General features: G+C 43.2%; 1 protein-coding gene across 3 annotated transcripts in view; it reads right to left on the bottom strand.

The window, feature by feature from the left end:
• LOC127630198 (arf-GAP with Rho-GAP domain, ANK repeat and PH domain-containing protein 1-like) overlaps nucleotides 1–22500 on the bottom strand; it is a 119760-nt gene that overhangs the window by 86341 nt on the left and 10919 nt on the right. For 2 of the 3 annotated variants that reach the window (XM_052107669.1, XM_052107670.1), the window contains exon 2: nucleotides 296–1313. The exons of the other annotated variant lie outside the window; for it this stretch is intronic. In XM_052107669.1, coding sequence (XP_051963629.1) covers nucleotides 296–1260 — 965 coding nt within the window. In that variant the 5' untranslated portion in view covers nucleotides 1261–1313. The remainder of the gene's footprint in view (nucleotides 1–295; nucleotides 1314–22500) is intronic. 3 annotated transcript variants of the gene reach the window in all.

Raw genomic sequence — 22500 nt, 5'->3', positions numbered from 1 at the left:
GGGGCAGTTATTTTTTCACATGGGTGATCAAGGTGTTTAATAACTTTTTGCATTGATAAATATATATTTATATGTATTTGAAAACTATATTTTCTGTTACATTTGAAAATCTAAAACAATTTAGTATGAAAAATACACAAAAATAGAAGAAATTAGGAAGGGGCAAATACTTTTTCACAGCTCTGTGTATGGAGTACATTTTCAGCTCTTTCAAAATCTGCCATTAATAACAAATAAATATTTTAATCAACGCAAAATGCAGAACACCGCAGAAGCAGCACGAGTAGTTCTGTACCTGAAACTGGGAGAACTTCTGGAAGAGACGGTTCTGGACTTCCTAGTCCTGGTGAAGACTGAGATACGGGATGGTGGAACGGTGGGTCTGTACGGGACCACAGGGCAAGTCTGGGCATCTTTGGGTTCTTTTGACACACCCACATTGTAGCTCTTTAGAGGAAGAGGAGGAGCGGCCATTTCTCCTTGAGAGGAACACTGCTCATACAGGTGGACCCGATCGGAAGAGGAAGATGATGATGAGGATGATGATGAGGAAAAGGAAGAGAGGGAGGGAGTGGGCGATACAGATGAGTGTTTCTTCTCACTCTTCTGGGGTTGTTGCGGCAGCCCTTTAAGAGGAAGGTGTTCCAGGCGCGGCCTCGGAGCCGGGGTGGGTTTGGGTTTGGATCGATGAGCAGGTGTGGGAGCTTTCGTCTCAGGTATGGTTGGGGGTTTTACAGTGTTTGTCATTGTGTTGGGGTCAGAGGTCATTGCCATGGTGACCGAGTCAGACGTAAAGGGAATAGGTGGCCGATTGGGTGTGACCCGAGGCGGGACGGGAGGCAGCAGTTTGTCCGGCATGCTGTTGCTCTTATTTGGCATTTCCGGGAGAACACACGTACCCTCTGCAGAATTGCGGAATTTTGTCCTCTCTCTCGGAACGGGTCGGTCTTCATCTCTCTCCTCGTCTTCCTCCATCCCCTCCTCTGAAGGGAAGAGCTTACGAAGACTCCAGAGAATCCGCTTTCTGTGTCCGGGAAGAGCAACGCCCATCTGTTGAAGTTTTGCAGACGTTAAATCCCGGCATTCCCACAATGTTCTCAGTCCGGCCTCCTGGAATGCTGAGCAGTACTGATCGAGCCGTAGGACGCTTAACCACTCCGCCACAGGCTGGGGACTCTCTGCCCGGAGAAAGGACATGATCGGAAAACCGCAGAATACTTTGGAATGCTGCAAAAAGGCACCGCAGGACTCCTCTTCCATGTGACGAGAGAGGTTAGAGAATCATGAGCTCTGGAAAAAGATGTGTATAGTATCTGTAGAGAGAGAGAGAAATTAACCCTATAATGGTGTTAAAAATATAATACGCTACATGTAACGGCTTCTATAGCCAAACAGCCTATAGTGTGTAAGTTTCACATCTTAAGATCACGAGACGTACTGAAAAAAGTTTTACAATTTCCCTTTTTTAAAGCTCAATTTAGTGTTTGGTGCATAAAATACTTGTGACAAAAATTGTTTACTGAAATTTGAATTTTATTCATATTGTATGTGACGTGCTGAATTGATCTGTGAAATGTAATTGTCATCTCTGAAAAGGCCAGGGAGTCCACACATGTACAAACACACACACTCATGCACACAAACACACTCACAAATACATGCCTGCGCATTCTCACACGCACATACACACACACACGCATACGCACATACACACACACTGCACACAAGCACAGGCATGCACACCCACATGCTCATGAACACGCTCACGCACGCACGTGCACACGCACGCTCTTGCACACGCATGCTCGAGCACAAACAAACATGCACGCACGCACGCTCGTGCACATGCACGCTCCAGCACACACACACACGCACGCACGCACGCTCGTGCACATGCACGCTCCAGCACACACACACACACACGCACGCACGCTCGTACGCACGCCATGCATGCAGCTCAGCACACACACACACGCACGCGCACACACACACTCGCACGCAGCGTGCACGCTCGAGCACAAACTCACGCACGCAAGCTCGTGCACATGCACGCTCGAGCACAAACTCACGCACGCACGCTCGTGCACATGCACGCTCGAGCACACACACACACACACACGCGACGCACGCACGCTCCTGCACATGCACGCTCGAGCACACACACACACACACACACACGCACGCTCGTGCACATGCACGCTCGAGCACACACACACTACGCGCGCGTACGCGCGCACGCGCTCCTGCACATGCACGCTCGAGCACACACACACACGCACGCACGCACGCTCCTGCACATGCACGCTCGAGCACACACACACACACACACACACACACGCACACACGCACGCTCGTGCACATGCACGCTCGAGCACACACACACACACACACACGCACGCTCGTGCACATGCATGCTCCAGCACACACACACACACACACACGCACGCACGCTCGTGCACATGCACGCTCGAGCACACACACACACACACGCACGCACGCTCGAGCACAAACACACATGCACGCTCGAGCACAAACACACGTGCACGCTCGAGCACAAACACACATGCACGCTCGAGCACAAACACACGTGCACGCTCGAGCACAAACACACATGCACGCTCGAGCACAAACACACGTGCACGCTCGTGCACATATGAGGTGTGATTTGTGCACTTTTTGGCGATCGCTAAGCAAACTGAGAGGTGAATTAACGTGTATACGCTCGCGAGCCGTCTGGCCAAAATCCCATAGTATTCAGGCGTCAGACGTAAGATTTGAGACGTCACACGTCACGGTCACGTGTTGGAGCTGCGCTCAAAGTCCGCGGCGGCGTGGCGGCGACGTAGCTGAAAAAGGATTGTATTTACTTTGCGTCTGAATAACGTACGCGTGGGTAAACGTGTGGATCAACGTGTGGCTATTAGCCTAATAGTTAGGCTGAATTCTATCATCTCACTATTGTACCTTTTAAATTTGGGATATGATCAGAACACACACTGTTTTCATGTTTTTGAGGGTTTACAACGCAGAATTAGAAAATTATCTGTTTTTGTCACATAACACACACAGGAAACAGTAATCCAATAGCAGTAGTTTTTAATGGGGTAATCCAAAATCGTAGTCTTCCAGGCAGGGGTCAAAATCCAAATAATCAAACCAAACACAAGAACTAAAACAAGCTAGAAACAGAACTCAGAAGTGGTGTGACATATAACAAGGACTCCGTGACAATGACTGAACAGACAGGGTATAAATACATACTAACAATGAATAACGGGGAACAGCTGAGTGCAATGAACAGTGATTGGTACAGACAAGGATTGTGGGGAATGCAGTTCCAGAGTGAATGGTGACAGTATGGGGAAGAGACCTCTAGTGGACACCCGGGGAAACACAAACCAGACACTGTGACAGTTTTATATCAATATTTTCAAACGTTATAAGTTAAAATTATAAAATATATATAATTATAGAAATTATAAGACTGTATACGAAAAACTATGTAAAAAAATTATATATATATAATTTTATTGAATACTACTTTTAAGTATCTTGATCAAAAGATTGCGTACAAGTGCAGGCCAAATATACTTGGACTTTTCTCTCAGTATAAATCAAGTAGGGCCTATACCTAATGTCATTTTAAGTATATTTCTGAGAGGTACATAAAGTATATTTTTGAGAAGTATATAAAATGTAGACTGAAAGTATACTTTCTTATTTTTTAGTTGAAAAGAAGTAATAGAACAATTTTGGTAAGTGTTAGCCTTACTAAATGTATAGTTTTATAAAATTGCTGTAGGCTGCAGTAAAATCTGTCTAATTGATTTACCTTTTTCTAACATATAAATATACTAATTATACTGATTACTAATAGTGTCTACACTGTTGTACAACCCACAAAAAAACATGAAAACGTGTGTGTTATGACTACATCCCAAATTAAAAAGGTACAATAGTAAAGCTAATAGATATTTGCCTAAATATTAATCCAGGCGCTTATCCACGCGTACGTTATCTATGGAACGCAGTATGTTATCCACGCGCACGTTATCTATGGAACGCAGTATGTTATCCACGCGTACGTTATCCACGCGTACGTTATCTATGGAACGCAGTATGTTATCCACGCGCACGTTATCTATGGAACGCAGTATGTTATCCACGCGTACGTTATCCACGCGTACGTTATCTATGGAACGCAGTATGTTATCCACGCGTACGTTATCCACGCGTACGTTATCTATGGAACGCAGTATGTTATCCACGCGTACGTTATCCACGCGTACGTTATCTATGGAACGCAGTATGTTATCCACGCGTACGTTATCCACGCGTACGTTATCTATGGAACGCAGTATGTTATCCACGCGTACGTTATCTATGGAGCGCAGTATGTTATCCACGCGTACGTTATCCACGCGTACGTTATCCACGCGTACGTTATCTATGGAGCGCAGTATGTTATCCACGCGTACGTTATCCACGCGTACGTTATCTATGGAGCGCAGTATGTTATCCACGCGTACGTTATCCACGCGTACGTTATCTATGGAGCGCAGTATGTTATCCACGCGTACGTTATCCATGCGTACGTTATCTATGGAACGCAGTATGTTATCCACGCGTACGTTATCCACGCGTACGTTATCTATGGAACGCAGTATGTTATCCACGCGTACGTTATCCACGCGCACGTTATCCACACGTAGGTTAGCACACGTCATTGGTCATATGGAACGCCAGGCAGTTCAAATATACGCGAATTTTAACACGTAGACAACGCGTAGACAACACGTCAACAACACGTTGTTTGCACGTTGTTAACGTGTTGTCTACGCGTTGTCTACGTGTTAACTTTTCACGCGTTGTTTACGTGTTGTTTACGTGTTGTTTACGTGTTATCAACGTGTTAACAACGTGTTGACGTGTTGTCTACGCGTTGTCTACGTGTTAAAATTCGCGGATATTTGAACTGCCTGGCGTTCCATATGGTCACGGCAATGTACGTGACGATCGACACGATGATTGCTTAGTTTGCAAAGTAATTGCACAAATCACACCTCATATGCACATGCACGCTCGAGCACAAACACGCACGCACACTCGCTCGTGCACTTAAATGTAATTTCCTGTTGCTGCTTTGATCAAATATTTTCTTTCTAGATGAGCTAATTATCTCAGAGATTACACATGCAATTTTACTTTGCTACCTAAATTAAGACATCTCAAAGACTTTACGGAATCATTTCCATCTTTAACATCATCACAAATGGAGGTTTTGTCATATTTAGCTTTCTTCTGGATATCATTTTGTCTCCACACACACACACACACACACACACACACACACACACACACACACACACACACACACACACACACACACACACACACACACACACACACACACACACTCGTGATAAGGTTTCAGTGAACTTGGCACACTCTATTGCATGTTATTCATCAACTGGGGATGTGTGTGTGCGCTTGAAGTTTAATGTGAGTTGTCAAGGAGCAAAGAAAAGGCATTTTACACATCATAAAAAATTGTTGGCATCATTATTAACCCGCTTTGTCAGATTGACGTCTGTTCTAATGAATTTGACACAGTTTACGAGTGATTTTAACAGTTTCACAGGGTAACATCTGGTTACACATGTTAACGTGTGACATGATTTCAATGAGAACTGACGATTCAAGAGCAGTAAATCACATGTGGAAGTCTTTTATTTGCAACACTAAAGCATCATCCCACCCACCCACATACCCACACACACACACACACACACACCCACACACACACACACACACACACACACACACCCACACACACACACACACACACACAACATGCACACAACATGCACGGATATATAAAGCACATATGTCAAATGTGTAAAAAAAAACCCATTAAAAACAACAACAAAAAATTTGGCACATGACTAGCAAATATCCAGTCGTGTCTGAAATGAACGTTCCGATTGGTGGATCAGCTTAATCCGACTGTTTGTCTTGCCAGTGCCATCAGTGGCGCTCCAGCAGCTCCGTGCGCGTTTAGAGAGAATATCTGTAGACTTTTATTTATTTATTTATTTTCTCCCCAATCTGTAACGCCCAATTCCCAATGTGCTCCAAGTCCACGTGGTGGCGTAGTGACTCGCCTCAATCCGGGTGGCGGAGGAGCTCATACACACGCACGCTCGTGCACATGGACACGCACACGCATGCACACGCACGTGCACACTCATGCAGGAGCACACACGCACGCGCGGTCATGCACGAGTACACGTGCGCACACACCCGCATGCACACCCATGCACGAGCACACGTGCATTCGACAGGACGAATCTCAGTTGCCTCCGCGTCTGCGACTGTCAATCCACGCATCTTATCATGTGACTTGAGTTACCGTGGAGACGTAGCATGTGTGGAGGCTTCACGCCATCTACCGCGGCTTCCAATCACAACTCACCACACGCCCCACCGAGAGCGAGAACCACATTATAGCGACCACGAGGAGGTTACCCCATGTGACCAACCGGGCCAATTTGGTTGCTTAGGAGACCTGGCTGGAGTACACCCTGGATTCAAACTCACGACTCCAGGTGTGATAGATCTCTGCACACTTTAAATAATAATTTTAGGTGGGCATACGTAGGTGTATGTACTGAGCTAGTCTTGTCAAAAGTACCGGTACTAAAATAAAACTGATAGAACGATACCCGTGTTCCTGCTGTACCGGTAATCCCGAGCACCGGCTCAATCCGGTACCAGCGTTCAGTACGACTGACACACGACTGCTTTAAATGCTCACAGGCTTATTTTGAACATGTGCTCGGTTACTCCTTTTACACTGAAATTGACACTTAATCATATTAAAATCGTGACATGTCCAAGTGTGAGTAATTAAACCACTAAAGGCTGCAATCTTACAGTGGACGAGCTGCGCACTTTAAATAAATCCGACCGCTCAAACACCAGAAACTCCACATTGAGAATTATTCACGCTGTACGAGATGACACAGCAGAGCACTAATCTACAGTGAACCGCGCAGCACATGTAAACTATATATTATATCATTAAATCACAGCGTTTGTGTTTAAAATCATCTCAGCTTTATTTATATCGCATTTAAAACAACAGCGTTAACCAAAAGTGCTTCACAGTAATAAAACGTCAAATATAACATTTAAAAACGACCAAATACACTAAAATACAAACACTCCGAAACGCCGTCCTACATTTCAGTGTAAAGAGATCGTCACACGGAGCACGTGCCGAACTGTTTATCCGAAACACACTTCATAATAAAAGCACGATTCAAAATAAAAGCTTGATGCCTGAAACTGAAGAAATTAAATATAAAATATATTATAACTGTATAGTGAAAAGTTACGAATTTATTGATTAGACACAAAGTTTTAAAAGTGTTCTGGAAAGTTCGGGAAAACGATCATAATTATTACACAATAATTATTAAAAAAATAACTAAACATGTGTGTTCAATAGCACATGGTCATATTAGCATATTTTGGCAACATATAACAATATATAAAAGTGTCATTTATTAGAAAGAGGCACAAACACACTTTAAAGGAAAACACTGGACAAACAGAAGTTTAATGGTCTGGCATTATATCAACAGTATTGAGACACTTTGTGTTTGTCAGATGTTTGAGGACAATGAGTCGAGCAGCTGAATTGATATTGTGTCATATAGACCGTTTTAAATGTAACAAACACGTTCTAGAACAATGAACGATTGTCATATGATCAATGAATGTACAAATGTTACTGTAACTGTAATCATGAGTACAGTGAACATGGCAAACGATGAAATATGAGTCACGTTCGGCCAAATGTGCTTCCTCCAGTGAGTCGGAAGTACTTCATTATTTAAAACCAAAAATCAGGAACTTTAAAACACATGCGGTAGATTAAAAAAAACCTGTTTGGTCGAAACTTATTATTTCTGGAGTTATTCAAAGAGTTATTTTTGGTCTTAAAAGTCCGCATGAAATCAAAATCGCTTATTTACCTTGTAATCTTTCATCAAAATGTGATAAAACTTTCCTTCTTGTCTGATCAAGTCCTCTTATTTTTCAACAAACCTTTCATATACAGACACTTTAACCATCCAAGTGTGTGTGTGTGTGTGTGTGTGTGTGTGTGTGTGTGTGTGTGTGTGTGTGTGTGTGTGTGTGTGTGTGTGTGTGTGAGTGTGTGTGTGAGTGTGTGTGATTGTATCACTTTGTGGGGACCAAATGTCCCCATAAGGATAGTAAAACCCGAACTGTTTGACCTTGTGGGGACATTTTGTCGGTCCCCATGAGGAAAACAGCTTATAAATCATACTAAATTATGTTTTTTGAAAATGTAAAAATGCAGAAAGTTTTCTGTGAGGGTTAGGTTTAGGGGTAGGGTTAGGTTTAGGGGATAGAATATAAAGTTTGTACAGTATAAAAACCATTATGTCTATGGAAAGTCCCCATAAAACATGGAAACACAACATGTGTGTGTGTGTGTGTGTGTGTGTGTGTGTGTGTGAGTATTTGTGTGTGTGTGTGTGTGTGTGTGTGTGTGTGTGTGTGAGAGTGTGTGTGTGTGTGTGTGTGTGTGTGTGAGAGAGTGTGTGTGTGTGTGTGTGACAGTGTGTGTGTGTATGTATGTGTGTGTGTGTGTGTGTGTGTATGTGTATGCATGTGTGTATGTATGCATGTGTATGTGTGTGTGTAGATGTATGTATGCATGCATGCATGTGTGTGTGTGTATGTATGCATGTGTATGTGTGTATGCATGTGTATGTGTGTGTGTAGATGTATGTATGCATGCATGCATGTGTGTGTGTGTATGTATGCATGTGTATGTGTGTATGCATGTGTATGTGTGTGTGTAGATGTATGTATGCATGCATGCATGTGTGTGTGTGTATGTATGCATGTGTGTGTATGTATGTGTGTGTAGATGTGTGTGTGTGTGTTAGTTTGTATGTGTGTTTATGTGTGTAGTGGTCTAAAGCACATAACTGTTAATCAGAAGGTCGCTGGTTCGATCCCCACAGTCACCACCATTGTGTCCTTGAGCAGGATTGTCCCTTTAATAAGTGCACTGCAAGTCGCTTTGGATAAAAGTGTCACAGTGTGTGTGTGTGTGTGTGTGTGTGTGTGTGTGTGTGTGTGTGTGTGTGTGTATGTGTGTGTGTGTGTGTTTTAGTTGGTTCCTCATTTGCGGATATCTTTTTACAAGGATATACATCTGTGAAATGCAAATGAACACTTGAGTGTGAAATGGAATTTACAGTGGCAAGAATAAGTATGTGAACCCTTTGGAATTACCTGCATTTATGTATAAATTTGTCTTAATCTGATTTAATCTTCATCTAAGTTACAATAATGAACAAACACAATCAGTATTAACTAATAACACACAAATGATTGTGTTGTTCTTGTACATATTGAATACATCAATCACACATTCACAGAGTATCTGGGAAAAGTATGTGAACCCCAAGGCTAATGACGCCAATATAAGCTAATTAGTCAGGAGTTGGCAAACCTGGCATCGAGTTAATGAAAGGAGATTGGAGGTGTGGGTTAGAGCTACTTTGACTTGTAAAAAGCACTCAAATATTTTGAGTTTGCTATTCACAAGTCGCGTCTGCTGACGTGGACCAAGAGATCTCAGAAGATCTACGATTAAGAATTGCTTTGTGAATGAGTGTCAATATAAATCAGGATTCTCAAGCACGGATCAGAACCAGCTTTATATCCTGAACATGTAAGAATCACACTTTATATCGTGTGAATGTTTGCAAATCACCTTTCTGAATGTGCTTGTTAGCGGATTCCACGGCTAATGCAGCTAAAGTTAGCATTGGGACCAAATCCGATACTGTGTGTTAGTCATGTTTGTTACTGTCAAGCTCAAAAAATGACATAAAAGAACCATAAAAACAGCATTAAAGTAGTTCTAATGACTCGTGCATTTTATTCAAAGACACTTGAAGACGTGCAGCTCCAGTGCGTTAGTTAGTGAATGGCGCTGCTCTGTTGACACACGCGGCTATTTTTATCCTTCGCGCGTGCGCAATATTTGAGTGCTACTCACGAACAACATCTCAGATGCTCAATAGTTCGGTTCATTTATAATGTGCATTTAGAACGTTTGGCCAGAATTTGAATAAAAAGTGAATTAAACTAAAAACAGACACATACAGGACGTCCTGGAGACTTCAGAATGTCAAAATAAAAGCGCGAGGGTTTAAAAGTTAAAGTTGCACGATTGCGAAATATTATTATATATATTACTATTATTATTTGTTTACAAGTTATAATAATATTTACGTTTAATAGGTTTAAAATAATAACTGTGTGAATTACTAAATTAACAAAAATATTCAGATTCAAGCAGAAAATATTTTGCAAAAAAATGTATCGGATCGGGATCGGCCGATGCGGAGATATCCGATATCGGAAGGGATAAAGTGGTATCGGTGCATCCCTAGCATGAAGCCTCTACACGCGCTACGTCTCCACGGTAACACACTCGACAAGTCACATGATAAGATGCGTGGATTTACGGTCTCAGACGCGGAGACAACTGAGATTCGTCCTCCGACACCCGGATTGAGGCGAGTCACTACGCCACCACGAGGATTTAGAGCGCATTGGGAATTGGGCGTTACACATTGTTGACATATATTTATAAAACTTAAAAATGAGGTTCCAGTGAGTCAATGGGGCAATTTTTGGAGGGTTTAAAAAGGCAGAAATGTGACGATTATAATATTATAAAAGCACTTACATTAATTCTGCTGTTAAACTCGAGTATTATTCAAACTGTAACGTTGTTTAAATCATCGGTTAATAGTTGTCGATAGCGTCGTCATGGCAACAAACTTGTAAAATGGTCTATATCTTCACACAGATGCAGTTATTAAGTGATTTAATCAGTAAAATCATGTTAACACACATATTGTTTCTGTCTTGTGTCCATACTTCAATGGAGTGGTGGTGGTGTAGTGTGCTAAAGCACATAACTGGTAATCAGAAGGTTGCTGGTTTGATCCCCACAGTCACCATCATTGTGTCCTTGAGTAAGACACTTAACTCCAGGTTGCTCCGGGGGGATTGTCCTTGTAATAAGTGCACTGTAAGTCCCTTTGGATAAAAGCATCTGCCAAATGCATAAATGTAAATGTAAACAGTATTTTAATGTTTACAGATGAAACCCCATTGACTTGCATTGGAAGTGTCTCACTGGAACACACATTTGTGCTTTTATTAAAGAAAAGGACGCACAAGTCTAAATGAATTTTTGTGGTATTCAGCTTCATCCCACAAATGCTGTCGACTCAGTTTTGTACCCGGAATATTCCTTTGAATAAACTAGCGAGAGTGTGAAAATGTTTTTACGAGACGTTACTTTCTAAACGTCCACGTTGCTGTAAGTGCCCGCGGTTGAAGAAACACCCATTTATATTACTTGAGTTCAAACTTTATAGTACAGCCGGTGAAAACACCAGCACAAGAAATGTTTATTGCTGAGGTCTGAACCCACACAAACTCGGCTCTGTCGTTATATGAAAGTGGGCGTCTGCAAAGTGTGAACGTGTTTCTTCACACATTGAGAAAAGCAACACTGCACAAAACTGAGACAATAAGAGGAAGAACTGCTTCGTTTCAGAGTTTAAGGAAATACTCGACAACTTGTGAAATGAGTTGGGAGGGTTACTTAGTAAATAATAATAATTATTATTATTATTATTATTATTATCATCATCAGGTGCTCTTCACCAGATAATGTTTATGTGTGATTCTATGTTTAAGTTTAAGAAGACAAACACACACATGAAATACAATTTAAAATAGATTTAAAAATATCTTGTTTTATAGAATAAATCAAAATAGTTTTAAACCTTTTCAGTGTCTTGATTTACTCAAACCTGCTTTCCATGACATGTTTTCTGTCTGTCTCTCTGAATGTCTTCTGTCTGTCTCTCTGAATGTCTTCTGTCTGTCTGTCTCTGAATGTCTTCTGTCTGTCTGTCTCTGAATGTCTTCTGTCTGTCTCTCTGAATGTCTTCTGTCTGTCTGTCTCTGAATGTCTTCTGTCTGTCTCTCTGAATGTCTTCTGTCTGTCTGTCTCTCTGAATGTCTTCTGTCTGTCTGTCTCTGAATGTCTTCTGTCTGTCTCTCTGAATGTCTTCTGTCTGTCTGTCTCTGAATGTCTTCTGTCTGTCTCTCTGAATGTCTTCTGTCTGTCTGTCTCTGAATGTCTTCTGTCTGTCTGTCTCTGAATGTTTTCTGTCTGTCTCTCTGAATGCCTTCTGTCTGTCTCTCTGAATGTCTTCTGTCTGTCTGTCTCTCTGAATGTCTTCTGTCTGTCTGTCTCTCTGAATGCCTTCTGTCTGTCTGTCTCTGAATGTCTTCTGTCTGTCTGTCTCTCTGAATGTCTTCTGTCTGTCTGTCTGTCTCTGAATGTCGTCTGTTTGTCTGTCTCTCTGAATGTCGTCTGTCTGTCTCTCTGAATGTCTTCTGTTTGTCTGTCTCTCTGAATGTTGTCTGTCTGTCTGTCTCTGAATGTCTTCTGTCTGTCTCTCTGAATGTCTTCTGTCTGTCTGTCTCTGAATGCCTTCTGTCTGTCTGTCTCTGAATGCCTTCTGTCTGTCTGTCTCTCTGAATGTCTTCTGTCTGTCTGTCTCTCTGAATGCCTTCTGTCTGTCTGTCTCTGAATGTCTTCTGTCTGTCTGTCTCTCTGAATGTCTTCTGTCTGTCTGTCTGTCTGTCTCTGAATGTCGTCTGTTTGTCTGTCTCTCTGAATGTCGTCTGTCTGTCTCTCTGAATGTCTTCTGTTTGTCTGTCTCTCTGAATGTTGTCTGTCTGTCTGTCTCTGAATGTCTTCTGTCTGTCTCTCTGAATGTCTTCTGTCTGTCTGTCTCTGAATGTCTTCTGTCTGTCTCTCTGAATGCCTTCTGTCTGTCTCTCTGAATGCCTTCTGTCTGTCTCTCTGAATGGCTTCTGTCTGTCTGTCTCTGAATGTCTTCTGTCTGTCTGTCTCTGAATGTCTTCTGTCTGTCTGTCTCTGAATATCGTCTGTCTGTCTGAATGCCTTCTGTCTGTCTCTCTGAATGTCTTCTGTCTGTCTGAATGCCTTCTGTCTGTCTCTCTGAATGTCTCTCTATCTGTCTCTCTGAATGTCGTCTGTCTGTCTGAATGCCTTCTGTCTGTCTCTCTGAATGTCTCTCTGAATGTCTCTCTCTGTCTGTCTCTCTGAATGTCTCTCTCTGTCTGTCTCTCTGAATGTCTTCTGTCTGTCTCTCTGAATGTCTCTCTGTCTGTCTCTCTGAATGTCTTCTGTCTGTCTCTCTGACTGTCTCTATGAATGCCTTCTGTCTGTCTCTATGAATGTCTTCTGTCTGTCTCTCTGAATATCTTCTGTCTGTCTGTCTCTCTGAATGTCTTCTGTCTGTCTGTCTCTCTGAATGTCTTCTGTCTGTCTGTCTCTCTGTCTCTGAATGTCTTCTGTCTGTCTGTCTCTCTGAATGTCTTCTGTCTGTCTCTCTGAATGTCTTCTGTCTATCTCTCTGAATGCCTTCTGTCTGTCTGTCTCTGAATGTCTTCTGTCTGTCTGTATCTCTGTCTGTCTCTCTGAATGTCTGTCTGTCTCTGAATGTTTTCTGTCTGTCTCTCTGAATGCCTTCTGTTTGTCTCTCTGAATGCCTTCTGTCTGTCTGTCTCTGAATGCCTTCTGTCTGTCTCTCTCTGAATGTCTGTCTCTCTGAATGCCTTCTGTCTGTCTGTCTCTGAATGTCTTCTGTTTGTCTGTCTCTCTGAATGTCTTCTGTCTGTCTGTCTCTCTGAATGTCTTCTGTCTGTCTGTCTCTCTGAATGTCTGTCTCTCTGAATGTCTCTCTGTCTGTCTCTCTGAATGCCTTCTGTCTGTCTCTCTGAATGTCTTCTGTCTGTCTGTCTCTCTGTTTGTCTCTCTGAATGCCTTCTATCTGTCTGTCTCTCTGTTTGTTTCTCTGAATGCCTTCTATCTGTCTGTCTCTGAATGTCTTCTGTCTGTCTGTCTCTGAATGTTTTCTGTATGTCTCTCTGAATGCCTTCTGTCTGTCTCTCTGAATGCCTTCTGTCTGTCTGTCTCTGAATGTCTTCTGTCTGTCTGTCTCTCTGAATGTCTTCTGTCTGTCTGTCTCTCTGAATGTCTTCTGTCTGTCTCTCTGAATGCCTTCTGTCTGTCTGTCTGTCTCTGAATGTCTTCTGTCTGTCTCTGAATGTCTTCTGTCTGTCTGTCTCTCTGAATGTCTTCTGTCTGTCTCTCTGAATGCCTTCTGTCTGTCTCTGAATGTCTTCTGTCTGTCTGTCTCTCTGAATGTCTTCTGTCTGTCTGTCTCTCTGAATGCCTTCTGTCTGTCTGTCTGTCTCTGAATGTCTTCTGTCTGTCTGTCTCTCTGAATGTCTTCTGTCTGTCTGTCTGTCTGTCTCTGAATGTCGTCTGTTTGTCTGTCTCTCTGAATGTCGTCTGTCTGTCTGTCTCTGAATGTCTTCTGTTGTCTGTCTCTCTGAATGTCTTCTGTCTGTCTGTCTCTGAATGTCTTCTGTCTGTCTGTCTCTGAATGTCTTCTGTCTGTCTCTCTGAATGTCTTCTGTCTGTCTGTCTCTGAATGTCTTCTGTCTGTCTCTCTGAATGCCTTCTGTCTGTCTCTCTGAATGCCTTCTGTCTGTCTCTCTGAATGGCTTCTGTCTGTCTGTCTCTGAATGTCTTCTGTCTGTCTCTCTGAATGTCTCTCTGTATGTCTCTCTGTCTGTCTCTCTGAATGTCTTCTGTCTGTCTGTCTGAATGCCTTCTGTCTGTCTCTCTGAATGTCTTCTGTCTGTCTGAATGCCTTCTGTCTGTCTCTCTGAATGTCGTCTGTCTGTCTGAATGCCTTCTGTCTGTCTCTCTGAATGTCGTCTGCCTGTCTGAATGCCTTCTGTCTGTCTCTATGAATGTCTTCTGTCTGTCTCTCTGAATGTCTCTCTGTCTGTCTCTCTGAATGTCTCTCTGTCTGTCTCTCTGAATGTCTCTCTGTCTGTCTCTCTGAATGTCTTCTGTCTGTCTCTCTGAATGTCTCTCTGTCTGTCTCTCTCTGAATGTCTTCTGTCTGTCTCTCTGACTGTCTCTATGAATGCCTTCTGTCTGTCTCTATGAATGTCTTCTGTCTGTCTCTCTGAATATCTTCTGTCTGTCTGTCTCTGAATGCCTTCTGTCTGTCTCTATGAATGTCTTCTGTCTGTCTCTCTGAATATTTTCTGTCTGTCTGTCTCTGAATGCCTTCTGTCTGTCTGTCTCTCTGAATGTCTTCTGTCTGTCTGTCTCTCGAATGCCTTCTGTCTGTCTCTCTGAATGCCTTCTGTCTGTCTCTCTGAATGCCTTCTGTCTGTCTCTCTGAATGTCTTCTGTCTGTCTGTCTCTCTGTTTGTCTCTCTGAATGCCTTCTATCTGTCTGTCTCTCTGTTTGTTTCTCTGAATGCCTTCTATCTGTCTGTCTCTGAATGTCTTCTGTCTGTCTGTCTCTGAATGTTTTCTGTCTGTCTCTCTGAATGCCTTCTGTCTGTCTCTCTGAATGCCTTCTGTCTGTCTGTCTCTGAATGTCTTCTGTCTGTCTGTCTCTCTGAATGTCTTCTGTCTGTCTGTCTCTCTGAATGTCTTCTGTCTGTCTGTCTCTGAATGTCTTCTGTCTGTCTCTCTGAATGCCTTCTGTCTGTCTGTCTGTCTCTGAATGTCTTCTGTCTGTCTCTGAATGCCTTCTGTCTGTCTGTCTCTGAATGTCTTCTGTCTGTCTCTCTGAATGTCTTCTGTCTGTCTGTCTGTCTCTGAATGTGCTGTTTGTCTGTCTCTCTGAATGTCGTCTGTCTGTCTCTCTGAATGTCTTCTGTCTGTCTGTCTCTCTGAATGCTCTTCTGTCTGTCTGTCTCTCTGAATGTCGTCTGTTTGTCTGTCTCTCTGAATGTCGTCTATCTGTCTGTCTCTGAATGTCTTCTGTCTGTCTCTCTGAATGTCTTCTGTCTGTCTGTCTCTGAATGTCTTCTGTCTGTCTCTCTGAATGCCTTCTGTCTGTCTCTCTGAATGGCTTCTGTCTGTCTGTCTCTGAATGTCTTCTGTCTGTCTCTCTGAATGTCTTCTGTCTGTCTGTCTGTCTCTGAATGTCTTCTGTCTGTCTCTCTGAATGCCTTCTGTCTGTCTCTCTGAATGCCTTCTGTCTGTCTCTCTGAATGGCTTCTGTCTGTCTGTCTCTGAATGTCTTCTGTCTGTCTCTCTGAATGTCTCTCTGTATGTCTCTCTGTCTGTCTCTCTGAATGTCTTCTGTCTGTCTGAATGCCGTCTGTCTGTCTGAATGCCTTCTGTCTGTCTCTCTGAATGTCGTCTGTCTGTCTGAATGCCTTCTGTCTGTCTCTATGAATGTCTTCTGTCTGTCTCTCTGAATGTCTCTCTCTGTCTGTCTCTCTGAATGTCTCTCTGTCTGTCTCTCTGAATGTCTTCTGTCTGTCTCTCTGAATGTCTCTCTCTGTCTGTCTCTCTGAATGTCTTCTGTCTGTCTCTCTGACTGTCTCTATGAATGCCTTCTGTCTGTCTCTATGAATGTCTTCTGTTTGTCTGTCTCTCTGAATGTCTTCTGTCTGTCTGTCTCTCTGAATGTCTTCTGTCTGTCTGTCTCTCTGAATGTCTGTCTCTCTGAATGTCTCTCTGTCTGTCTCTCTGAATGCCTTCTGTCTGTCTCTCTGAATGTCTTCTGTCTGTCTGTCTCTCTGTTTGTCTCTCTGAATGCCTTCTATCTGTCTGTCTCTCTGTTTGTTTCTCTGAATGCCTTCTATCTGTCTGTCTCTGAATGTCTTCTGTCTGTCTGTCTCTGAATGTTTTCTGTATGTCTCTCTGAATGCCTTCTGTCTGTCTCTCTGAATGCCTTCTGTCTGTCTGTCTCTGAATGTCTTCTGTCTGTCTGTCTCTCTGAATGTCTTCTGTCTGTCTGTCTCTCTGAATGTCTTCTGTCTGTCTCTCTGAATGCCTTCTGTCTGTCTGTCTGTCTCTGAATGTCTTCTGTCTGTCTCTGAATGTCTTCTGTCTGTCTGTCTCTCTGAATGTCTTCTGTCTGTCTCTCTGAATGCCTTCTGTCTGTCTCTGAATGTCTTCTGTCTGTCTGTCTCTCTGAATGTCTTCTGTCTGTCTGTCTGTCTCTGAATGTCGTCTGTTTGTCTGTCTCTCTGAATGTCGTCTGTCTGTCTCTCTGAATGTCTTCTGTCTGTCTGTCTCTCTGAATGTCTTCTGTCTGTCTGTCTGTCTGTCTCTGAATGTCGTCTGTTTGTCTGTCTCTCTGAATGTCGTCTGTCTGTCTGTCTCTGAATGTCTTCTGTCTGTCTCTCTGAATGTCTTCTGTCTGTCTGTCTCTGAATGTCTTCTGTCTGTCTGTCTCTGAATGTCTTCTGTCTGTCTCTCTGAATGTCTTCTGTCTGTCTGTCTCTGAATGTCTTCTGTCTGTCTCTCTGAATGCCTTCTGTCTGTCTCTCTGAATGCCTTCTGTCTGTCTCTCTGAATGGCTTCTGTCTGTCTGTCTCTGAATGTCTTCTGTCTGTCTCTCTGAATGTCTCTCTGTATGTCTCTCTGTCTGTCTCTCTGAATGTCTTCTGTCTGTCTGTCTGAATGCCTTCTGTCTGTCTCTCTGAATGTCTTCTGTCTGTCTGAATGCCTTCTGTCTGTCTCTCTGAATGTCGTCTGTCTGTCTGAATGCCTTCTGTCTGTCTCTCTGAATGTCGTCTGCCTGTCTGAATGCCTTCTGTCTGTCTCTATGAATGTCTTCTGTCTGTCTCTCTGAATGTCTCTCTCTGTCTGTCTCTCTGAATGTCTCTCTGTCTGTCTCTCTGAATGTCTCTCTGTCTGTCTCTCTGAATGTCTTCTGTCTGTCTCTCTGAATGTCTCTCTCTGTCTGTCTCTCTGAATATCTTCTGTCTGTCTCTCTGACTGTCTCTATGAATGCCTTCTGTCTGTCTCTATGAATGTCTTCTGTCTGTCTCTCTGAATATCTTCTGTCTGTCTGTCTCTGAATGCCTTCTGTCTGTCTCTATGAATGTCTTCTGTCTGTCTCTCTGAATATTTTCTGTCTGTCTGTCTCTGAATGCCTTCTGTCTGTCTGTCTCTCTGAATGTCTTCTGTCTGTCTGTCTCTCTGAATGCCTTCTGTCTGTCTCTCTGAATGCCTTCTGTCTGTCTCTCTGAATGCCTTCTGTCTGTCTCTCTGAATGTCTTCTGTCTGTCTGTCTCTCTGTTTGTCTCTCTGAATGCCTTCTATCTGTCTGTCTCTCTGTTTGTTTCTCTGAATGCCTTCTATCTGTCTGTCTCTGAATGTCTTCTGTCTGTCTGTCTCTGAATGTTTTCTGTCTGTCTCTCTGAATGCCTTCTGTCTGTCTCTCTGAATGCCTTCTGTCTGTCTGTCTCTGAATGTCTTCTGTCTGTCTGTCTCTCTGAATGTCTTCTGTCTGTCTGTCTCTCTGAATGTCTTCTGTCTGTCTGTCTCTCTGAATGTCTTCTGTCTGTCTCTCTGAATGCCTTCTGTCTGTCTGTCTGTCTCTGAATGTCTTCTGTCTGTCTCTGAATGTCTTCTGTCTGTCTGTCTCTCTGAATGTCTTCTGTCTGTCTCTCTGAATGTCTTCTGTCTGTCTGTCTGTCTCTGAATGTCGTCTGTTTGTCTGTCTCTCTGAATGTCGTCTGTCTGTCTCTCTGAATGTCTTCTGTCTGTCTGTCTGTCTCTCTGAATGTCTTCTGTCTGTCTGTCTGTCTCTCTGAATGTCGTCTGTTTGTCTGTCTCTCTGAATGTCGTCTATCTGTCTGTCTCTGAATGTCTTCTGTCTGTCTCTCTGAATGTCTTCTGTCTGTCTGTCTCTGAATGTCTTCTGTCTGTCTCTCTGAATGCCTTCTGTCTGTCTCTCTGAATGGCTTCTGTCTGTCTGTCTCTGAATGTCTTCTGTCTGTCTCTCTGAATGTCTTCTGTCTGTCTGTCTGTCTCTGAATGTCTTCTGTCTGTCTCTCTGAATGCCTTCTGTCTGTCTCTCTGAATGCCTTCTGTCTGTCTCTCTGAATGGCTTCTGTCTGTCTGTCTCTGAATGTCTTCTGTCTGTCTCTCTGAATGTCTCTCTGTATGTCTCTCTGTCTGTCTCTCTGAATGTCTTCTGTCTGTCTGAATGCCGTCTGTCTGTCTGAATGCCTTCTGTCTGTCTCTCTGAATGTCGTCTGTCTGTCTGAATGCCTTCTGTCTGTCTCTATGAATGTCTTCTGTCTGTCTCTCTGAATGTCTCTCTCTGTCTGTCTCTCTGAATGTCTCTCTGTCTGTCTCTCTGAATGTCTTCTGTCTGTCTCTCTGAATGTCTCTCTCTGTCTGTCTCTCTGAATGTCTTCTGTCTGTCTCTCTGACTGTCTCTATGAATGCCTTCTGTCTGTCTCTATGAATGTCTTCTGTCTGTCTCTCTGAATATCTTCTGTCTGTCTGTCTCTGAATGCCTTCTGTCTGTCTCTCTGAATATCTTCTGTCTGTCTGTCTCTGAATGCCTTCTGTCTGTCTGTCTCTCTGAATGTCTTCTGTCTGTCTGTCTCTCTGAATGCCTTCTGTCTGTCTCTCTGAATGCCTTCTGTCTGTCTCTCTGAATGCCTTCTGTCTGTCTGTCTCTGAATGTCTTCTGTCTGTCTGTCTCTCTGAATGTCTTCTGTCTGTCTCTCTGAATGTCTTCTGTCTGTCTCTCTGAATGCCTTCTGTCTGTCTGTCTCTCTGTCTGTCTCTCTGAATGTCTCTCTGTCTGTCTGTCTCTGAATGTTTTCTGTCTGTCTGTCTCTGAATGCCTTCTGTTTGTCTCTCTGAATGCCTTCTGTCTGTCTGTCTCTGAATGCCTTCTGTCTGTCTGTCTCTGAATGTCTTCTGTTTGTCTGTCTCTCTGAATGTCTTCTGTCTGTCTGTCTCTCTGAATGTCTGTCTCTCTGAATGTCTCTCTGTCTGTCTATCTGAATGCCTTCTGTCTGTCTGTCTCTGAATGTTTTCTGTCTGTCTCTCTGAATGCCTTCTGTCTGTCTCTCTGAATATCTCTCTGTCTGACTCTCTGAATGTCTTCTGTCTGTCTGTCTCTCTGTTTGTCTCTCTGAATGCCTTCTGTCTGTCTCTCTGAATGCCTTCTGTCTGTCTGTCTCTCTGAATGCCTTCTGTCTGTCTCTCTGAATGCCTTCTGTCTGTCTCTCTGAATGCCTTCTGTCTGTCGATCTCTCCTTTATTTCTGTCTCTCTCTCTCCTTTATTTCTGTCTCTCTGAATGTCTTCTGTCTGTCTCTCTGAATGTCTTCTGTCTGTCTCTCTCCTTTATTTCTGTCTCTCTGAATGTCTTCTGTCTGTCTCTCTGAATGCCTTCTGTCTGTCTCTCTGAATATCTTCTGTCTGTCTCTCTCTCTGAATGTCTTCTGTCTGTCTGTCTGTCTCTGAATGCCTTCTGTCTGTCTCTCTGAATATCTTCTGTCTGTCTCTCTCTCTGAATGCCTTCTGTCTGTCTCTCTCTCCTTTATTTCTGTCTCTCTGAATGTCTTCTGTCTGTCTCTCTGAATGTCTTCTGTCTGTCTCTCTCCTTTATTTCTGTCTCTCTGAATGTCTTCTGTCTGTCTCTCTGAATGCCTTCTATCTTTCTCTCTGAATATCTTCTGTCTGTCTCTCTCTCTGAATGTCTTCTGTCTGTCTGTCTGTCTCTGAATGCCTTCTGTCTGTCTCTCTGAATATCTTCTGTCTGTCTCTCTCTCTGAATGTCTTCTGTCTGTCTGTCTGTCTCTGAATGCCTTCTGTCTGTCTCTCTGAATATCTTCTGTCTGTCTCTCTCTCTGAATGTCTTCTGTCTGTCTGTCTCTGAATGCCTTCTGTCTGTCTGTCTCTGAATGCCTTCTGTCTGTCTCTCTCTCTCTGAATGTCTTCTGTCTGTCTCTCTGAATGCCTTCTGTCTGTCTGTCTCTGAATGTCTTCTGTTTGTCTGTCTCTCTGAATGCCTTCTGTCTGTCTCTCTGAATGCCTTCTGTCTGTCTCTCTCCTTTATTTCTGTCTCTCTGAATGTCTTCTGTCTGTCTCTCTGAATGCCTTCTGTCTGTCTCTCTGAATATCTTCTGTCTGTCTCTCTCTCTTAATGTCTTCTGTCTGTCTGTCTGTCTCTGAATGCCTTCTGTCTGTCTCTCTGAATATCTTCTGTCTGTCTCTCTCTGAATGCCTTCTGTCTGTCTCTCTCTCTCTCTATTTCTGTCTCTCTGAATGTCTTCTGTCTGTCTCTCTGAATGTCTTCTGTCTGTCGCTCTCTTTATTTCTGTCTCTCTGAATGTCTTCTGTCTGTCTCTGAATGCCTTCTGTCTGTCTCTCTGAATATCTTCTGTCTGTCTCTCTCTCTGAATGTCTTCTGTCTGTCTGTCTGTCTCTGAATGCCTTCTGTCTGTCTCTCTGAATATCTTCTGTCTGTCTCTCTCTGAATGTCTTCTGTCTGTCTGTCTCTGAATGTCTTCTGTCTGTCTCTCTGAATATCTTCTGTCTGTCTCTCTCTCTCTGAATGTCTTCTGTCTGTCTCTCTGAATGCCTTCTGTCTGTCTGTCTCTCAATGTCTTCTGTTTGTCTGTCTCTCTGAATGCCTTCTGTCTGTCTCTCTGAATGCCTTCTGTCTGTCTCTCCTTTATTTCTGTCTCTCTGAATGTCTTCTGTCTGTCTCTCTGAATGTCTTCTGTCTGTCTATCTCTCCTTTATTTCTGTCTCTCTGAATGTCTTCTGTCTGTCTCTCTGAATGCCTTCTGTCTGTCTCTCTGAATATCTTGTGTCTGTCTCTCTCTCTGAATGTCTTCTGTCTGTCTGTCTCTGAATGCCTTCTGTCTGTCTCTCTGAATATCTTGTGTCTGTCTCTCTCTCTGAATGTCTTCTGTCTGTCTGTCTCTGAATGCCTTCTGTCTGTCTCTCTGAATATCTTCTGTCTGTCTCTCTCTCTCTCTGAATGCCTTCTGTCTGTCTCTCTGAATATCTTGTGTCTGTCTCTCTCTCTCTGAATGTCTTCTGTCTGTCTGTCTCTGAATGTTTTCTGTCTGTCTCTCTGAATGCCTTCTGTCTGTCTGTCTCTCTGAATGCCTTCTGTCTGTCTGTCTCTCTGAATGTCTTCTGTTTGTCTGTCTCTCTAAATGTCGTCTGTCTGTCTCTCTGAATATCTTCTGTCTGTCTGTCTCTCTGAATGCCTTCTGTCTGTCTGTCTCTCTGAATGTCTTCTGTTTGTCTGTCTCTCTAAATGTCGTCTGTCTGTCTCTCTGAATATCTTCTGTCTGTCTGTCTCTGAATGCCTTCTGTCTGTCTATCTCTCTGAATGTCTTCTGTCTGTCTGTCTCTGAATGTTTTCTGTCTGTCTCTCTGAATGCCTTCTGTCTGTCTCTCTGAATGCCTTCTGTCTGTCTGTCTCTCTGAATGTCTTCTGTCTGTCTG

This window comes from Xyrauchen texanus, chromosome 36 (genome assembly GCF_025860055.1).
Source record: "Xyrauchen texanus isolate HMW12.3.18 chromosome 36, RBS_HiC_50CHRs, whole genome shotgun sequence".
Lineage (NCBI taxonomy): Eukaryota > Metazoa > Chordata > Actinopteri > Cypriniformes > Catostomidae > Xyrauchen > Xyrauchen texanus.
This window is presented reverse-complemented; position numbering and strand designations above follow the sequence as displayed.